The sequence below is a fragment of the Ambystoma mexicanum genome, chromosome 6q, assembly GCF_040938575.1.
Source record: "Ambystoma mexicanum isolate Mex_15411 chromosome 6q, UKY_AmexF1_1, whole genome shotgun sequence".
Taxonomy (NCBI): domain Eukaryota; kingdom Metazoa; phylum Chordata; class Amphibia; order Caudata; family Ambystomatidae; genus Ambystoma; species Ambystoma mexicanum.
The window spans coordinates 1,303,102,089-1,303,121,444 of NC_090937.1; the positions used below are offsets into that span (position 1 = coordinate 1,303,102,089).

General features: G+C 42.1%; 1 protein-coding gene across 1 annotated transcript in view; it reads right to left on the reverse strand.

The window, feature by feature from the left end:
* Window positions 1-19,356, reverse strand: part of MED28 (mediator complex subunit 28) — a 70,565-nt gene that overhangs the window by 26,040 nt on the left and 25,169 nt on the right. Inside the window, exons 2-3 of the mRNA XM_069631909.1 lie at window positions 18,218-18,284; window positions 11,935-12,047 (exon numbers count right to left, since the gene is read on the reverse strand). Coding sequence (XP_069488010.1) covers window positions 11,935-12,047; window positions 18,218-18,284 — 180 coding nt within the window. The remainder of the gene's footprint in view (window positions 1-11,934; window positions 12,048-18,217; window positions 18,285-19,356) is intronic.

Here is a 19,356-nt window from a genome sequence, read left to right on the forward strand (position 1 = left end):
AGGGGAAAGAAGAAAAATAAAAAAATAAAAAGTTAAAACAAAAATTCTTAATCATGCGGAAAACTTGTCAAAACTAGAAATCGTTGAATCAATAAAAAAAAAAATTAAACCACTTAGTCTTCAACTTCAAATTACCATTACATAGTAGTTTAGTAGATACTGGTGTAATATTGATGGGTACACGGTCATCTTCGCCAACACCTTTTTAAAGCGTCATTCTAACTCTTTAAATTTGGTTTATGAGAAAAATGGGAAAGTGTATTCTGTATAATGTCACAGATTATCAATGGAGTACTGTTTTACTTTCTCATAACAATTGTATTAGAGAAGCCACATTAAAAATGTACACAATTTAAAATATAACAGTATTGGACCCCAACAAACTTGTTTACATTTAATCTCTCATCATTGGACGAATATTATAGATGCAGCCTTAAAGATGGGAATCCAACACATAAGTGAGTGACTCATTCTATACAATTTTTGTTCACGAATAGGGACTAGAATACAGAACAGTTTGGGTATTGTAAGGAAGTCATGGTATCAAACAGTAAGAAACAAGTGATCACAGATCAAGGGTGTTTATTGAACTTCAATCTAAAGATGGGATCAAGCTACGACCATCAAAAAATAATAACGCAGTCCTAGTCGAGTGTCAAAATAAAAAGGCCTATACTAATAAACTTATTGCCAATCCTAACTTCTAAATACAAATAGTGTGGGAAACAATGTAATACGTTATGCAAAAGAAAAGAAACTGTACAAGAAATGATAGGTCAAGATATTCAAGCCGTTTGCTTCCCTTCCCCACGTTTTAAGCACGGGACAAGGTGGCACAGTCTAGTTTAGCACAGTCTCTGGCTTCTCTAGTACGAGGATGGAGTTAAAAAACGTCCACATCAGGGCCTTCCGTGCCGTTCAAAGTCTCTTATTTCAGAGGGCCTGATGCAACACGACAAACATTAAAGTTCCTTTCTTTTTTAGTAATTCCCACATACAACTTCTCTGGTGATTTACTGCCCCTCCGCTGGGCTCAGACCCACTTTATCTTCAATTGGTCTCCCTCTGCCGGTCTCAGACCAAATTTAGAAGACTTTCGACTGTGCGCAGGATTTTGAGGGACCTTTCGCAGAACCACTTCGATTCACAATTACTTGTTCTCTTCTTGATATAACCTTTTCTTACTTTCACTTAGCCTTCTCAGCTGTATACCTTACAGAGGCTTTCGACAGAGTGCCCACGTGGTGCCGGACCACTTTTTCAAAAAGGTATGGCATCTTGCTTTTAAAGTTCAATCACTCATCAGCAGTTCAACTCTACTTGCGTCTCTTAACAAACGCGTTTTAACAATGTTCGTTCTGGTGCTCGGCAAGAAATTTTGCTGCTTGCTTCTACACACACCGGTCTTGTATCAGTCTCCCCAACTCAATGGCTGTGTTTATTTCAAGGACGCTGCTTTGTTCTTGGAGCCAAGGAGAGTGCCACGGCGGCTGGCTCTTCTCCCCACCTTGATTGATGCAGGAGGTCCCCGGGTACCTCCGGCACACAATGCAGGATTCTTCAGCATGGTTTCCTGGTATTACGCTTTCTATTCTCAAGGTTTCAGGAAAGTAACAGCTCCTTGTTGAAAAGGTCAAGGGACCTTCCCTCCTTGCGATCCCCTTCCGTTTTGCCGTCTTTCCTCTCTCGTTCATCTGCCATTCTGAAACTGCTATTTCCTAGTGTGCTTTGCCATGGTCAGAGTGTGCTCTTGTGCTCTGCTTTTTATCCGTGTGGGGAAGCTTAATGGAAGTCAGGTGTGTGTAATGGTCAGTATTTGCCTGACCATTGTATTGGGACGCGTCAGGTAGATTGCTCGGATGAGTCTTGTTTTCTCTCATAGAGGGCTGTCCGTGAGAAAGTGTTTGTGTTGTAAAGTGGGAAGGGGGGGTGGTTTAGAGTTCCTAAATATTCTACCTGGTAAAATGGGGTAAAGTTGTTACAGGGAAGGGGATACCGTGTCTCACCATCCTGTGCCCCACCCCCACTCCCCAAAGACCCCTCACCCAGGTGATCGTCCCACACTGGTTCACCCCCAGGAGCAGGATCCAAAAGCGATGGCAGTGTCCTGGCCACCTGGGTGACAGATTACTGGGGACTAGTGGGTGAGACACCACCTGGTTTCTCACAGTATTTACTCACACAAACATAGTGTAGTTACATATTATCTTAAAGTAATTGAAGCAATTACAATAAATGATTTTAGATGGATTATCGACACCATAATGATAGCCAAGGTTATTAAAGTAAGACTCTGGAAAACACCTTGAGACCATGTAAGACTGGAATATAGAAATATTTATTTTTGCATAATATGAAAACGTCCTTTACAAATGGCATGACCAACGCACTGCTATTGGGAAGGTTAAGGCCATTTCACAACCAAAGAGTTCAACCTTTAACTATTCCATTGCATGTAACCTAGAAAGGGTTTTATCTGTTATTCCGGTTTGTTGCAGAAATCTGTCAGCCTTTTTCCACGCCATACAAACTCAAGAAAATACATTCAGATAAGGATGGTCTCTGCCCCCTTTAAGGGGGCAGATGTAAGGCTCGGGCATAATGGTGGGATGTTTTGGGTATTAACATTTATTAAATAAGAAAAAGTTGGAAACATGCCTCTCTATCCTGAAAGCTAAGAGCTTTCCCTATCTCAAAGGAAATTAGTGAAATTGTCAAGATAGCCTAAAAGTAAAAAGTCTGTCACTGTGGTGTCCAAAAACCTGCTTCTGTCCCTAACACGAATAGTCTAAAGCAACTGTGCAAGGATGATCTCTTCTTAAAGTAACAAGTGTTCTTTGTGTTTTCAATCAACAAAAAAGTTCCCCGTCTTTCTGGGAATAAAAAGTGATGAAATAAATAAATGTCCATAAATGCAAGATTCCCATGCTAGCGTTGTGCTCCTTTCCCCCCAGACTTCGTCTTAGTTCCGTTCCTTTTGGGCTCTTAAACCCCTTTTATCCTCTTGGCCAAATGCCACTGGACAATTTACAGGGATATGTTGCTTAGCTTCACAGCTCCAATTCTTTATCTTCTCAACTTGATACAGTTGGTTATAGCACGTAGGATTCCTTTTTACAATTTCCGAGGTCCTTGACCCTTTCAATCTCTCACATGGGTGCGGGTCCCATATTCGCAAGATAGCCTGCTTCACTCTCCTACCAAGCTAATATCCTCTCATGGCTCATGTGGGTGTGGGTCTCAGACTCGCTTGTTCAGTCTCCTCCCAAGCTAGTGTCCTCTCACGGACTGTCTCTCTTTCACGTGGGTCCCAGACCCTCTTATTCTTTGTTATTTTAGGCGCTTGCCTTCCACATGGGCGAGGGTCCCAGACTCGCCAATATAGCTTGGTTCACTCTCCTGCGAAGTTAATATCCTCTCGTTGCTCATGTGCTCGTTATCACATCTGTTTGGCTCACTCTCCTGCCAAACATATGAATCGTTTCTCAAGGTCTTATACTTTAGTTTCCATATAGGTGTGGGTCCCTTCAGGGTTCAAGATACTCTTTCTCCAATGTCTGTATTTACCCCCTGGCTTCCCTGGACCTCAACACCTTCTGGAAAACCCACGCACCAGTTTCTTGCTTCTCAGTAGGTACCAGCATCTCTCAAGCCACTGCGTTGTTCCTGTAGGCTCCGGCAGCTTTTGGATGAATGGTGGGGGTCTACAACGGTTCTGCAGGTGTCTCTCTGTGCCCTGCTGCGCATCCTGCCTTACAAACGGTTCACCAGATCCTGGGGTGCCCAGGGGGGGGGTTGTTCTTAGAGTCAGATATATGAGACTATGACCGAAGATATAGGTAGCCCACTAGAAGCATCTTTGGGATATGGAGTAATATTCCAGAAAGACGCACGAGGCTTCCTCGATATAGGATGCATGCTGGCTAAGTGGTGAATCTTAAGGAATTGGAAGGATTATACAGTGCTGCGAAAAGAGGAGTGTTTGAAAGACTTGGTATGTGCGAATGACGGCAGGGAACAGTTTGTGACATTATCTAGACCCAAAAACATTTCTAGCTCGATCACAGGTTACATAATAATCGCACGGTTGATACTGTGGTGGAAGACATGTGAAATATACAAAAAATATGGGTGAAGAACGTTAAATGTTAAATATTGCAAGATGTACCCCTGACGATTATGCTGTGGAATACTGTGAATTGTGACCACATGTACAATGATTTACTATCTGTAACCAACTCTGTTTGCCAACAATAAACGAAGTTTGAAAAAATAAATCTGTCTAACTCTTGAAAACAGCTGTGCTTATTGTGGGATTGTGTGTTTTTATGCAATGTTATTTCTTTCTAGTGATGGATTATATGCCAATCTTATGAATGAAGTAGCTCTTTAGAAATACTGATATTTGCTCAAGCATAGTATACATTTTCTACATCGTCAGATCAACGTTTGCCACAATGGAGTATTATCACAATTCCTCTTCTTTTTCTTATCTATACCTGTATTTCATAAAAACTCAAACCATAAAAGTTAAAAAAGCACTGCACCCTTTTGCCCTCAGTTTTATACTGGTTGACCTCGCAAATGACCTATGAGCGATTTCTTTTTTTTGTCCTATAGAGACTCAACGAGCAACTAAAGGCACCTCTTAGTGGTGCACCTTAGATTGGCTAAGCCAAGCACATTGTGATATATGAGGATGTGGTAAATGCTCATCTTTATGCATACAGCGTTTGGTGTTGAGTTATAAGGACTGGGCATGGTGGAATTCCTGTGAATTTGCTCTGCAAGATTATTACAGGCAAGCTGCCCAGCATTGAAGGGCCACTAGCCACAAATCGCTGCAATTTCACCCACGAAAATGCAAGTATATTCTAAGCGAAATGCAAATATTTTAGGTTTTGGCATGTGGAATCCCTTTAAGGCTAAATAGTCACTTTGCCTGTGGTCATTTCACCCATCCCTAGCTGGGACACTGGCCTCAGAAAGTAAGTTGTGAGAGCTGTGTTCATTTTGTTGCTTTTGTTGTTTCCTGTTTCCAAATTAAACCAAACCAAATACTGTAGGCAATATGGGTTCAAGTCTTGTGTACACATGAGGTTGGATTTTGGCTTAAGGCTTGGTGGCAGAGGAGATGTTATAATGTGCTGGGTTCAGTCCCACCAGCAATCACAACTCCGTACAAATAATATTTGTAGTGCTCTCTCCAGTCACTTTTTTGTAGCTTATGTTGCTTTTCTTTTAACATCAGCAAACAGTAAAAAAAACTAAAATAGACCATATGCAGCCAACGCTCATGTATAGTACGACTGGATCAGCATTAACCATGTGACTTGGGCAATGGATGCATGTCTTCCCTCTATCAAAATGGCCAGGACAGGTAATTTGTCTGGGTAACAAATATGGCTCTGAACTTGAACATCCAATGTAGGTATTTTACAAAATGATAATTAGCCAAATGAAAATCAAGGGCTGGACCAGTCCCTCTCCACAAAAAGTCTGGGACAACTTTTCATTGTCTTCCTTGCAACTTGATATGTACATTCTAATGCGATTAATTCACTTGGGTGGGCCAAGGCACGTTTGAGTGAAGAGCTTTGGAGAAGACTAACATTTTTTACATTGGATTTTGGGTTGGGTTTAGCTGCTCTGAAACCTAGGGACATGCTGCCAAACCCTCTCCACAAACCGTTCTGAACCATTTTGCCCACTTGCAGGCACCAGGGAGTGCTTAATATGCCACTATGTGCATTTGCTAATACAGACTTTTGTGCACCCGTCATATAGTTTAGGGTGGCTTGTATTAAACTACTGCAAAGTTCTGGCCATTTATTTCTGGTTTTGCAAAGGTGTAGATATGCAACTTTTCAGTGGGTCAATTCTTTCTACCTGTTGTGCAACGTACGTTTGTGAACCCTACGGTAGTGCAGCTGCAGTAACAGCTGTACACGCACCGCAGTTTATAGCAAGTTATTAGGTTATTAGAAAGTGCACTGTTGTCGACAACACAACGCATCACTTGATAACAGCATGAATGAAGTCTTGCCTACTATGACACGATAGGTTCATGCTAAAAGCAAATTATTCTTCATTATATCCTGCTTGCCAGAGAAAAGCATCCATGCCAAAGGCAGTCAGAATGCCCGAATGGAGTTGGGGCAAACAATAGCACTCGAAAAAAGCTCCAGAGCTTTTGAGCTATGCACTTTATGGCAAGAGAGCCCTCTACCTCCGGAGTGCCGACAGGAAAATCGCTGTGCGCCTACCACCAGAACATCTAGGAACCAATTGTTATTACCCATATGTAAATTAACATTAGATGCAAACTCCCCTAGACCATTTTATCACAAGAACAACGATTTAGATTTGCAACATAATGATTCGATTTTTCTTAACTAGAAACATGAATAATGCTCATACATTTGTAATGACTCGATTTTTATGAACTAGAAACATGAATAATGCTCGTACATTTGTAATGATTCGATTTTTATGAACTAGAAACATGAATAATGCTCGTACATTTGTAATGATTCGATTTTTATGAACTAGAAACATGAATAATGCTCATACTCTTGTAAGGATAATATAGGAGCATTAGAGATAGCATATTTAAACAAACCATTCCCAAAAATAATAATTTTCTTGAATATACAACAAATCATCCTATTTTTTCCCCCATTCACTTCTATGAATCTAAAGCCTATAGCAAATCCACAGTGTGTAAAATATTGTTCATAATGCATAGGATCTACTTACAGTAAGTGTTAAGTTGGATTTCTAAAAATCAACCCCGATGGGCAGTCTAAGCTTAGTCTCGAGAGAGGCAGTGTGGTCAGGGGCACTCAAGGAGTCCTCACCGAATAACAATTCGGCTTAGACAGTCAGTTATAGTTATTTCGGCTTTCAGAACCCACTAAAAAAATGAAACTAGCAGGTAGTTAGTACTATCACACAATACCATATGAAACAGAAATATACATTCACCAGTAGGTTCACTTACATATCACTAAATAACTATACAGGTGAAACAGGCAATTACTTAGATGTAGGTAAAATGATCAGAACCAGTCACAAGAACAATTTCCTTATACTTTAGGAATCTAACCCAAAGACGTATGGGGGTCTGGTACCCAAAAGTCAAGGTTTGTCATAGGAAGATGTTCTCCAAAAGGATGCAATGTACTTTTGGTGTTTATTCAGAACAGTTTAATAATTCAGCAACTATTTATCAGAAGACAGGTAAGCTCTCCTCTCTCTTCCAGACCCAAGGCTAACCCAGGGGCAGTATACTGTACTCTGGTTCTACAGCCAAAGGTAAGAGGGAGATAGGAGACAAAGGGCTGTACACCCATGGTACTCCAATGGGGGAATCAGACACATTAATGCTTACATACTACCCCCCAACCCCCCCCCCCCCAGACTCCCAGGGGCCATGGTTGATTGTCTTTGGGCGGATACACCGTTTTCAGTCCTTTGTTCGAGTGAGAGGTGCTGAGGGGTTGCAGGTTACAGTGATCATCCTGTAGGGTGCATCTGTAAAATGCAAGCCTAATCTATGAAGAGATGCAGGCATCTTCAAAACACTTCACGAGATGGAAGAGTACTAGTTCCAGCAACGGTCCCCGTTTGCAGGCGAGGGCAGGCGTACTTCTAGACACAGTCAAATAAGCAGCTACAGGACAGGTGCCCTTGATGTTAGGAAGCTTATAATTCAGGAGGCGGGACCTTATGGCACACGCTGGCAACCGCCACATTTCCAGGCTTGAATGTGGAACAGCAATGATTCTGGTGAGGTAGCCCACGACGGAGCTGGTCAGTCCACTGGGCAGTCCAGGGACACTTCCAAAGACTCTTGGGTCATGGAACCTTGAGAAAACGTTGATACCAGTTGGTCCCACTAGTCCAAGGATCGAAGCATTGACTATTGTCTTGTGAGATCAGGCAGTGGAGCAGGGCTTCACCGGGCCGATCACTGAATGGATGCTGGTCCACTGCAGACATCGTCCTCGGGTCATGAACAGGCTGCTCTTCTTCAAAGGATTATTGGCTCAAATGCAGAGCTGAAGAATGGCTGCAGGAGTGTTCTTATCCGAAACTGGAGCTGAAAGCAAGTCCAAGCCCACCAATGGAAAGGATGTGCACCATTCAAACAGCCAGTAGTTGTCTAATCAGGATCAACTACTGGTTTCACATGCCCCAGTGGCAGACTTTCTTGCACCTGGGATGTAGACTGGGACTAGAGAGTACCAGCCCCTTTCCTGGGCCCCACACACACACACAAAGGCTCACTAGCCCGCGAAAGCAGCAGCTTTTCCGGGCAAGTGCATGACTTTATGAGACTTCCTGGCCTGGGAAAGCAGGGAGAAGGCCAAACTACAAGATCGCCAAAAAACAAGCAAAAATCTCATGGCACAACCATTTTAGCACACTAGTCGCATTCGGTAAACGCGAATATGTACAAGAAAAATAAAGTAAAAATGCTGCCACCAGCTTGTATTTAGGTATATATAAAAGGTAACCAAAAATCCAAGTGTAAAAGTTAGGGGGCTTAATAAAAAAAAAAAAGTATGCCCACTGCTCTTTAAGGTACTGTGTGCAATGCAAAAATACAAGAGTTCCAAAGTGAAACAAAGTGTCCTAGTACTGACAGTCTGAAGGACTGGTCAGTTTCTCCATAGCAAATGAGCAATGGCAAGGGAAGTGAAGCTGAAGGCTTTATGCCCTTCAAAAAGTCAGGCCAGGATCAAAAACGAAGCAAAAAGAATGGGTCTTCATAGAAAACTATCGAGGACTCCTACGACGAGCAGCAGCTGCTTCTGAGCAGCACACTATAACTCAGAGAGACTGGAAGTACTTTTTTACCGACCACTTATAAACATCCCTCCAATAGACTTTGATTCAAACAATACATCATGTTTAAAGGGCCACTTGCTTCCCCACGATCCCTTCTTGGTTATTCCGCTCTTATATGTTTTATGATCATTATATTGTCATATATCACCAGTTTATCAAAAATAACAATTTATTTTTCTTAAAACACATCATGTAAAACACTTTTCACTCTTTTTTTTTTCGTTCAATTGTGCGAAACATCCATACAATTGGTTTACAAACAAACATATATGTCAATACTTTTCAATTTCATTGTGCACATCCAATAATTTGTAGTAATGCATTTTTTGACAATTTTTTCAAGATAAAAATATAAGGATCTGTTGTTTGCTCCCCTCTGTCAGAGAGGTGCCTCCCAGTCCCAAAACCACTTTATCACTATCACCCATGCTTACTTTCATACTGCATTCAGACCATACCCGACATGTTTCATTCCTTACACACTTTCATACCACTAACAAGGAAATTCTTCAGGGGTAAAAACTTCTTTATAACACATTTCATTCAGATGTGCAATTTTGTTTGTCTTCTTTTTTAGAGTTCTTTCTATGGATCCACTATAAATGAGGTTCCATTTGTCATTCACTGAGGTCCAACCGTCAAACGGATAGCTTGATCCTGTTAGATGTTACTTTGTCTATCTTCTTAGTGTATCACCTTCAACTCCAGGAAACTTTGCTATATCCACTTGAATAGCTAGTTCCCGAACACCATCTGGGACATTCCTCCCAGCTCTTCCACTGCTTTATTGGTGTATTTATCCGATTCCCAATACTGTGTTGGGCTCAAGACTTCTGGGCTCTTACTGCCTACTGTTCAACCAGCACTGTGTTAGCCAATCCTTCTTTTGTTGCGTATGCCTCAGCTTCTATTTGTCTGTAGCTATTCTCCTCTGTCTTACTTCATTCGGGGTCCTTGATTTCGGTTTCACCTTCGTTTGTCCGGGGCTCTCCCTCGTTAACAGATGCTGCTATCATCTCTTCCCATGTCCTACCGTTTGTGTTCTCCTCTGTAAGCAGCAACAGAAATGCCACTCTGGTTCCAGCAGGTACTCAAACTTCAGGCCCGGTGGGGAATGTGTGACCAGAAAGCATAGGAGAGCACCAGATTGCTACAGAGAAGGATGATCCAATTGGTTCTGTCGGATCAAGTGGAGCTGGCAGGAGAGAGGCAGAGCTTAGCCTTAAAGAAAAACATGTGTAATCAGAACAGCCTCCAGCAAGGATTCCTCAGCATTGTCCAGGTGTCCAAAATATTCCCCCAACCAATGAAACAGGTTTGTGGGAATTTCCACACAGTGTAGGAAATATTTTGTGCTCATCAAATCTTGGATTACAGGGTTCCAGTGACCAGCGATCTGGCCTGTGGACAATCACACTACACATGGACGGGCGGTATAGATCGCATCAATTTTGAAAGAGCCCATTAAAAGATGTAGTGGTCGTAGAGAGCAATTTAGAACGTGCAAGGTTTGATTTTCAATCAGTGACAGGTTCATTCCTTGATTCTAAAGCTCAAACCCACTACTGATTTGCGGTTTACACTGCCTGTATGCATGGGTCGCAAAAGACACTGCGCCCTTCATTACCACATTTATTAATAAATCACTGACTCTCGACCCAGCTTGTCTAAAACAGTTACAGACCAGTTGCAGGCCTAGCATGAGTAGGGAATATTTTGGAGAAGTTGGTTACTTTACAAGTGCAGACATTCATTGAGAAGTCACTGCTAGACGAGTTAAAGTCTGGATTTCGACCCAGGCATGGGACAGAAACGGCCTTGTTGGCAGTGCATGACGAATTATTGGAGGTTGCGGACAAAGGGGGACTGGCGGACTCCCTTTATAATATTGGATTGGTCCGCGGCCTTCGACGCAGTCAAGCATGGGATTATTCTCGAGCGCCTAACTATGCCTGGTGATGTTTCGGTTCAAGTCTTGAAATTGTTTGCTTCATTCCTTGATAAGACTTCAACAGGTGAAATCCGGAGGCTGCATCTCAGATTCCATTGCAATGGGTTGTGGGGTGCCTCAGGGGTCACCCCTCTCCCCCTTGTTATTCAATCTGTATGCAGCCGGTGCTGAACCTTCTGAAAAGTTACCATTCGTATGCAGAGGATACTCAGATTTACATTAAAATTGACGATATTGAGGGGGCCTTAAAATTAATCAGTGTCTGGAAGAGATAAATGGATGGATGTCCAGAAATCAACTCCCCCCCCAATGGCACAAACACACAAAGAAGGATAACAACAAAATGTCTGGAATATCGCTATATGGTAATTGTGTCCAGGAACATCGTCCAACCTAAACCAGACGCTATTCACTCAGGGAAGCCTTTATGAGCTCCCCCACTCCATTGCACAACACTTTGAGGCCTTTATGAACGTGTTTACACTGCATATGATTTTTTAAGTGTAAATAAAATATAATTTCAGGCACAAGGATTGTATGCATCCAAAGCAATCATAATCGACACATTTATCAATTTTAAACAGCATGGTTACCGTAGAAAATAACCAGCCAATTAAACAAGTTTATGATTACTTAAATCGTTAAGTAAAAGGGAGCTAAGATAAACAGAAAATATAAAAAGCGCAATAAAAATGTTGAATACAAAATAATTAAAAATCGAAACAAATGCTCAGTTAAAAGACGCTGTCGTATTAAAACCTCACATTCAAAAGCTGTGAAAAGTGGCAAAGGATCTAGCATTTTATTTTTTTGAACGCCTACAAAGGACGAACAGAGCAAATAGTTTGCCCCAAACGAACAGCCTCAATCGCACTGATACACCCAGTTGAAATACATTTTGTGCGGAAAAAAGACAGATACAACTAGGAACCTTCTAAAGGTCTTCATAAAGGCCAAGAAACTATTGGGTATTATTGCCAATAAAACACTAGGAAGTCCCAGGTCTAAATACAGTACACATTAATGTGAACATCCATACACTTTACACGTGAGAAAATCTACAGCCTCACGTTTAAAACAGCATAATTCTTTGTTATTCTCGCAATCTTCCCAGTGCCCTTTCCTACCTCTTTAATTACTTGCTCAGGTTTCTGGACCGATAGTTGCAACCTTTTCTGTAAGAAAAAACATTCTGTCTGTCTTGCAACGTCAAGAAATTTCTGAATACATTGATCTACACCTGCAAGGAAACATAATGCATATTTAGCAGGGCAGCAGTTACCTGCAAATCAATAACATTTAAAGGATGGGTGGGATTGTTGACCCACAGTTGACACATCCAGTCAGTTTTTCACAACAGCCAACCAATATCCCAATAATTTCGACAACAATCTTGCACTGCATGGACATGTTTTTTTTCTGAGAATGTCCCCTTTACCGGACCTGGTAGTATTCGCTGGGTCAACGACACCTATTTTAGAGATCATTGGTCACATGTTCAACAAGAGGCATGCATTCACAGTAGCAGCACGGTGTTCTCTTGTGCATACAATGTTCACAGTATGATCGCGCAATCTGCATGAGATTTAAAATATAAAGAAACAGTTTTGGTAATGAAACCTGTTTTTTTGAGGAGCTGTAATCAAAATCAACGAAACAGGAAGGATAAAGGACACGTCTTGCAACATCTTTTTAAAATAAAAAAAAAAAAACACACTTGTAGATCAAGTCTGTAGTATAACAAATAAAGGTACGTTTTGTACATGTGCAGTGTTAATATTTCCAGTCGAAGGGAGACAAGCTAGAGAGTGGCATTTTTCCAGCACCATTTTTTAACAGCACAAAAAAAGACACCTCTTAATAATTCATGGATTAGCTCTTCATGATGCCAAGATCTATGTATGAATATTCGAACATAAAATAGACACATCATGTAAAGGTTCAGATAAGCCGATAACCACTGCTCCAGATAGGATTTGGAAGTGAGAGTACAAGTTAGTAGTAAAATTATTTTTCAGGGAGTAAAAAAATGTAAGTCGAATTTCCAGTGAGAGTATTTTATAAGCGAGTAAAAATATGTTTTTGTAATAATTAGTTCTTTTCACCTAGTTATTCATGCACATTCAAATATAAATGCTTACTTCTTCTGATCAGGCAGTCATAGTGCTAGCTTCTTCCTGGGGTACTACATGCACTACTGGTAGAACATATCCATTGAACTGTGTGGGTGAAAGCAGGGCCAAAAAGGTTCTAGGTGTCCGTTTCCCAATTTTAGTTGGGTTTATTTTTACTCCCCATTTTTATTTTTTGAGAGCATTTGCCTATTTAAAACTGGCTGATGCACCCCTTATCCGTAGGGCTGCCAATAACATAATTTTCAATGCAATGTCTACCGTTCTGCATCCATGGGTTCGTGAACCAGTGCTCCAACCTCTGATCTCAAAGGTGAAGCAGAGTCTGCAGTCAGATGGATTGCAACACGATCCAGAATTTCGTTGAAAACACAATGCAACACTTGCCACAGTACTTGCATCTTTCTTCTAAATAATTCTGAGGGTATCGGATGCTCGAGGATCCCTGGGTTCTCATGGAAACAGAGGGGAAAAATTAGGAGAATACTTTTGAGTTACTGAAGAATTCCTCCGGTGGCAAAAAGGTGACTAGTTTCCAAGTACTCGGTATCTGAAATCCGGTTTGTCCGTTCACACCCCCCCTTCACCGTTGTTACTAGCAAACACGCATGCTTTTTGTCCGTTTTGATACCCATTAGGTTTGCGCAATTAGGATTTGGAAGAATCTTTGGTTCAGCGAGTACTGAGGTTACAATATGATATGATAGGGTATTTATAACGTGCTTAATACCCAGAGGTTTCTAAGCGCGGACCCGGGGATCGAACTGGTGTTGCTCTGTGTCATCTTGCTTCCAAGGTAAGCACGTTATCCCTAAGCATCCTCCTAAGACACACAATGGCAATTATTGTTAAGGGGGTGGAAGAAGTGGGACACAGGAACGAGTTGGGCTAAACTTTCCTTTGAGAAGTTTTAGTTTGTAACCAAATCATTAAGGGCGACTTAGAAGATGCCTGATCAAGACGAACCACATGCGATCTTGTTCAGCGCCGAGCTGAAGCAACATTCCCTTTACCTGGGATCAATGTGACCCCCGAAAGGTGTGAGCAAGTCGTCTGGTACCATGGCTTAAGGGCCCCTTTGCCTCCATGAGGTACTCATAAGTGAAACCACTTTTAGGAAACTTACTTCTGAAGGGACTGATGATGCCCCCCCAAAATTGAGTTCATACCTTGTGAGATTCGATCCCCTTTTCCCACAATAGCAGCGTTACTGTGCTTCTACGGTTTCTAATTCTAACGGACCACACTTGAATCTCCTCACAATAGGCATGAGAACTCACTGGATGGTGGTTACCCAAGCAGTGCCACAGGCTAACAAGTACTGCTTCCTACACAGTATGCAATGCTTGAAGCTATTGGCACATAACATAGGTAGGGCCACACTAAAAACGAGAACAATATTTACATTTGGGAAGAAGCTGGCTGCATTGCCCCAAAAGGTAGTGACATATTAAAGCAGTGATCGCAAAGGGAGGTGCCACTGAGCGATAGCTCACCTCACTTGGCTCGAGAGTTCAAACAGAAAATAAGGAAAGGAGTGTGGGTTTTGATAGCGCACAGGTTGAGGGCTAAAGCTAGCTCGCGGAGACACATGCACAGACACCCTATATCAAACAGTGATTTTTTTTTTTTTTTAAAGTGATCGTCTTTTTTTTCTTTCAGCCTTCACACACATACTATTATTGCATTCTAGCAAAAGGTACCCGTTGTCTGAACGGGTTCTGTAGACAGACACACATGAGAACATGCTCATCAATTGTTGAAAATCAATGATCCTGTAGGTCGCTGTTCCGACTCGATTATTGCTTGATACGCTTTGCACTCTGAAGTGAACTGCACTGAGAATGGGCATGTGTGGCTGGCAGACAACATGGAGCAGACGTTGGGGGAGGCAAGAGTTGATGTGCTGCTGCATACTGGGACCTTCTGCGCTCTCTCTCCCCACCTGTTGCCTCACCCTGCCATGGTGCAGTTTGTTGTGGTGCAAATATCTCAGAAAACCACAAGGACCTCGAGTTTTGTTCCTCGTGTCGAGACTGGTCCTTCTACGACCATATTGATGTTCGCCGATTTCAGGCAACCGTCTCATGAGTGAAGGGACTGAAATTTGGGCAAAGGTGTGGTGTGTCCACATGTTATGTAGCCAGAAAATGTCCGCAGGGTCCTAACGGTCACTATGCAAAATTTGGTGCAACTGGAGTAACTAGATTATAGTCCAGTAAACCATGAGCAAAGGTATTTGGTCAACAGAATAACTTCTATGGACTCCCCGTTTTGGCAGATAAGGCACAGTGACATTAAATAAATTACTCAGGATTGCACACTTTGGGTAAGTGGGTAAGCCAGGATTTGAGACCAGTCAGAAATTGAGGCACCTGAACACATACCTTGCAAGGTGCAAGTCGAATATTCTGAGATAAGAAGAAGAGGAAGAGGCACACCAACAGAGTGAAAGGAAAGAAGGAGGTGAAGAAACATCTAATAGAGCAAGTAGAGGAGACGACAAAAGAGATGTAAAATACATCAAAACCTGGGCCAGGATGGTACTTCTAAATTGGCGGAGAGGGTCCAGAGATACGCTGGAAATAAGTGTCATCTAGCGTGCTTTCAAGATCAAACATCAGGGGAAATCTTCCGGTACCCTCTTGAACAAATGTTAGCAGTGTCTGATGGCTGACACCCATCGGCTGAGCAAAGGTACCGGGGAGACGGTACCTGGTAGCAGATCCAAGAGGACAAACAGGTAACCATGATGACCCCTGCAGCCAAAAAACTAAACATTTGGCATTGTAGAACTGTAGACAAAATCACATGATAAACCCATATGACATTGTAACATGTTGCGCAAACGAGAATGATTTGAACCTGAAAAACGTCATTTGTGATGGAGAAAATCAAGTACCATGTTATCGAGGTTTAACTACTGAATTTCAAATATCCAAATACAATGAAATGAACCAACTGTGCAATAAGGCCAACTGATTGCATTTGTTGTTTGACAATGAGTAGCTGACAGCTATTCTGTATGCGAGGAATATTTTTAATTCTTAAAAATAAAAGTTTAAGTAAAATAATCAGAAGTGAAAATAAGCTTGCCAGAGGTCTGTGACATTTGGTAGTTCCTCTCCTGCCTACAGTCCCTCATATGGCATTTACAAAAAGAAATATAAGGGAAAGGATTAAACAATACCAGGATAGAAGCCTCAACAACTTTGGCTGACCACATCACCTCTCTAGACTAATGCATTATCCGTCTTATTGTGTGTGGCTGCCTATGATTTTTTTTGTTCTTTTTTCGGTCCTGATTTAATGGGAATAACTCTAAACCAGCACCATGTGGAGGTAGTTAGTGTTTAGAAGTAGCCGTTTTGTCCTCATTACCAGTAGGGCAGTGCAGTTAAAAGGTGGCAGTAATGAAATATAGAGCTACTTTTAACACACTGGGTGCCATTATAAGTTTGGCAGTCCGGAAATAAGAGTGCCGGTAGCAACATACCAGCACCATTTCCGGACCACCAAACTAGGAGTCTGCCGGCAGGGGCACGGTCCTCCCGGCAGGACTGACTTGCCGGGAGTTCAGGCCGTTACCGGTAGTGTTTTCACTGAAACACCGGTGACTCCACTGGAATGGAGATTTACCGTTTCATAGCCCGTCATGATGTCCCAGAAGCACCGGGATGTCAGTCGGCGGAAACAGTGTTACGAGGGCAGCATAATCCCGCAGCATACCGGCAGGTTTTACCGCCGACCCCGTAATGAGGCCCACTATCAGGGTTTGAGGGATGTGGAGGAAAAACTTCTAGCCAAGTGTTAAAGATTTTCCCTACACATTATCAAAAGTAAAAAGGAGGAACATTGGCGGAATTAACACCTGCAGTAAGTACTGTAAATACCCAATGCAGTCCTAGGGGACACCACAAATAGGCACGAACATTGCCAACCCACCACTCGTAGTATGGCGGATCTGCCTCATAACGAGTATGGCAGTATTTCCATTGGAGGTGAGGAAGACACCAGAAGACTAAGGAATCTGACTAAACGGATCTACTCGAGGGACAAAACAGTGCAGCCAGCCAGAAGAAAATGGTCCGATCACGAGAACACAGGTGGAGCCCAAGATGTCCGAACTGAAGAAAAAGGTAGAATAGTGGTCAAACCAGCACTGTTCTGAACAGTGGCAATTTTCTTTCGCAAAGAGCACGACCAGGAGGTTATTTTGCTAAAACGGCAGGAAAACAGATCAGAAACTGTTCCAACACGAGACATCAAGCCCATTCAGGGAGGACGACGAGTGACAGGCCAGAAAGGACATTCAGCAGCCAAGTATGAAAACCAAAGCCAAGATAAAGGACATAACACAGCCAGTATGGCCAGACCTGGCAGTTAAAAGCAGCAATACAGCCATAATAAAGAAAATTCCAATAGCAGTTAAGTGCACATACTACAATGCCAGCAGAGTTTAGGATGATCAGGCTCTCGTATCAGCCCATTCATGCATTCCTCCATGCAGCCCAGTCACTCCTCCAATCACACAAAAAGGCAGCCACACAAAGGCTTTGGTGGCTAGCCAATCTGGCTAGCCCTAAAAAGAGGCAAACACTCAGGTTCTGCACTACTATTTGAGTATTGAACTCTCTACATCCATGACCAAATCAAAATTAGTCCAAACCATTATGGAGGATGCAGGACTAGTCTCAGAGTAAGCCCGTGTGAGCTAATTTGAGCCAGGCCTGTGACATGCCTAAATAAGGTATATTGAGCTACCAACACGGTAAACACTACTACTTAAGCCAAAACTAAATTTTAGCTGCACCCAGCCTACTCCATAAAACCCTTTTTAAGCTGACATTATGACGGTAGGGCCAACATTGGGTGCTTGCAGTAGCACCCATGGCCTAGGTACTATAGGGGCTAGCAGAGGACTATATAACAAAAAAGAAAATAGGTTTCAGGGGAGCTTCAGCAGGAGTTCCTCTGGCCACATAAATAATTGAAAGACGGACGGGTGAGGGGTGGGTACAAAAACGTTTCGGGTCCAATAGAATGTGACAACAGAAGCCCAACATGGAATTCTCACCTAACAAATCACAAGAAACAGAACTAGACCCAAATAAAAACGGGCCACCTCTCCCTTTCATTAACTAAACATTAAACAACTACACAGGATGACGTTTTTAAAGACCTTCTACAAATGGATAGAATCTGCTACTATAAAGAGAACAAAATGGCTTTAAGAGTAAATATTGTATTTCATCTGCAGCAAACAAGACACCCGTACCGGTTCTAATTTCCTCCTGATCAGTACCATTCACGTAGTCCTGGCTCACGAGCGAAGCAAAGCACGCCTAGAAGAACAAGGAACAATTGTTAAAAAAATACTAGAAGCAATGTTTTCAGATTGAAGAGCTTGAAAATTATGACATTTTTAATATATGTACAATGCAATTATAAACAATCCTCTCTGTAATCTTACAGAAATGACATTTCTGGGTCTCATTTTAGATTCTTTAATCAGACTTTTTACACTGTAGTTGCCCTATCAATGCTTTTAGCTGTCACCTTACTGAACCCAGCTAAACATGGTAAGGTTAATTTTGCTCTGCAACATGATGATCTAATTTAATTAGGAGACGCATGAAAATTCCTCACTTGGGTAGAACTGTCCGGCCACCGTTATCGAGGCAGGCTCAGATTTGTACATTTAATTACATAAAGGGGTTGCTGCCAGATTTTTGTTTTATTACTTTGTTGTCCCTAAACAGTTTTATTGGGCTTTTACAATGGTAATCCCCAATGAGGCCAATCTTGTCTGAGACAAGAACACAGTGCCACATTGTACAGAAGGCAATCAACTCTTCATCTAATCCGCCCCCAACCCGCCCCAAAAAGGTAAGGCCATATTTCACACATCTTTCTGCTATGCCTACTGTCTTGGGTTCAGAAAAAGTGCAACCGACATAACTGTACACTTACCTATTAGTAAACATATCTGGGAGTGGTTTTGGTCCGTTTTTTGCTCAGCTCTTGGTCTTTGAATTTCTCATTCAATTTAACCCAAAATAAATTGAGGGCTTGGAGAAGCTGTGTGCAGTAGAGCTCCCTCTATTCTTAGAACAAAAAAAAGGCTAGTATAGGTTTCCACAGTAAGGTTCTCCATCGCCAGCCAGATGGTGACCAGGATTGCGCCTCCACTGGGTATATTACAAGAACGCCTTCATATTGCTTGCAGAATCATGGCCCTGAATCCCTCCAGTTTTGTTCAAAAACTATTCTCCCCGAATATTTCAAACCTGCAAATACTGAAGGCGGTCCCTCTCCTCCAAAAGAACTCTTGCATTCCATGAAGGATGTGATGTTCTAAGAACAGGTCCAATGTGCAACACCCATTCTGCTAGTTCCAGCTCGGAGACACTGTGG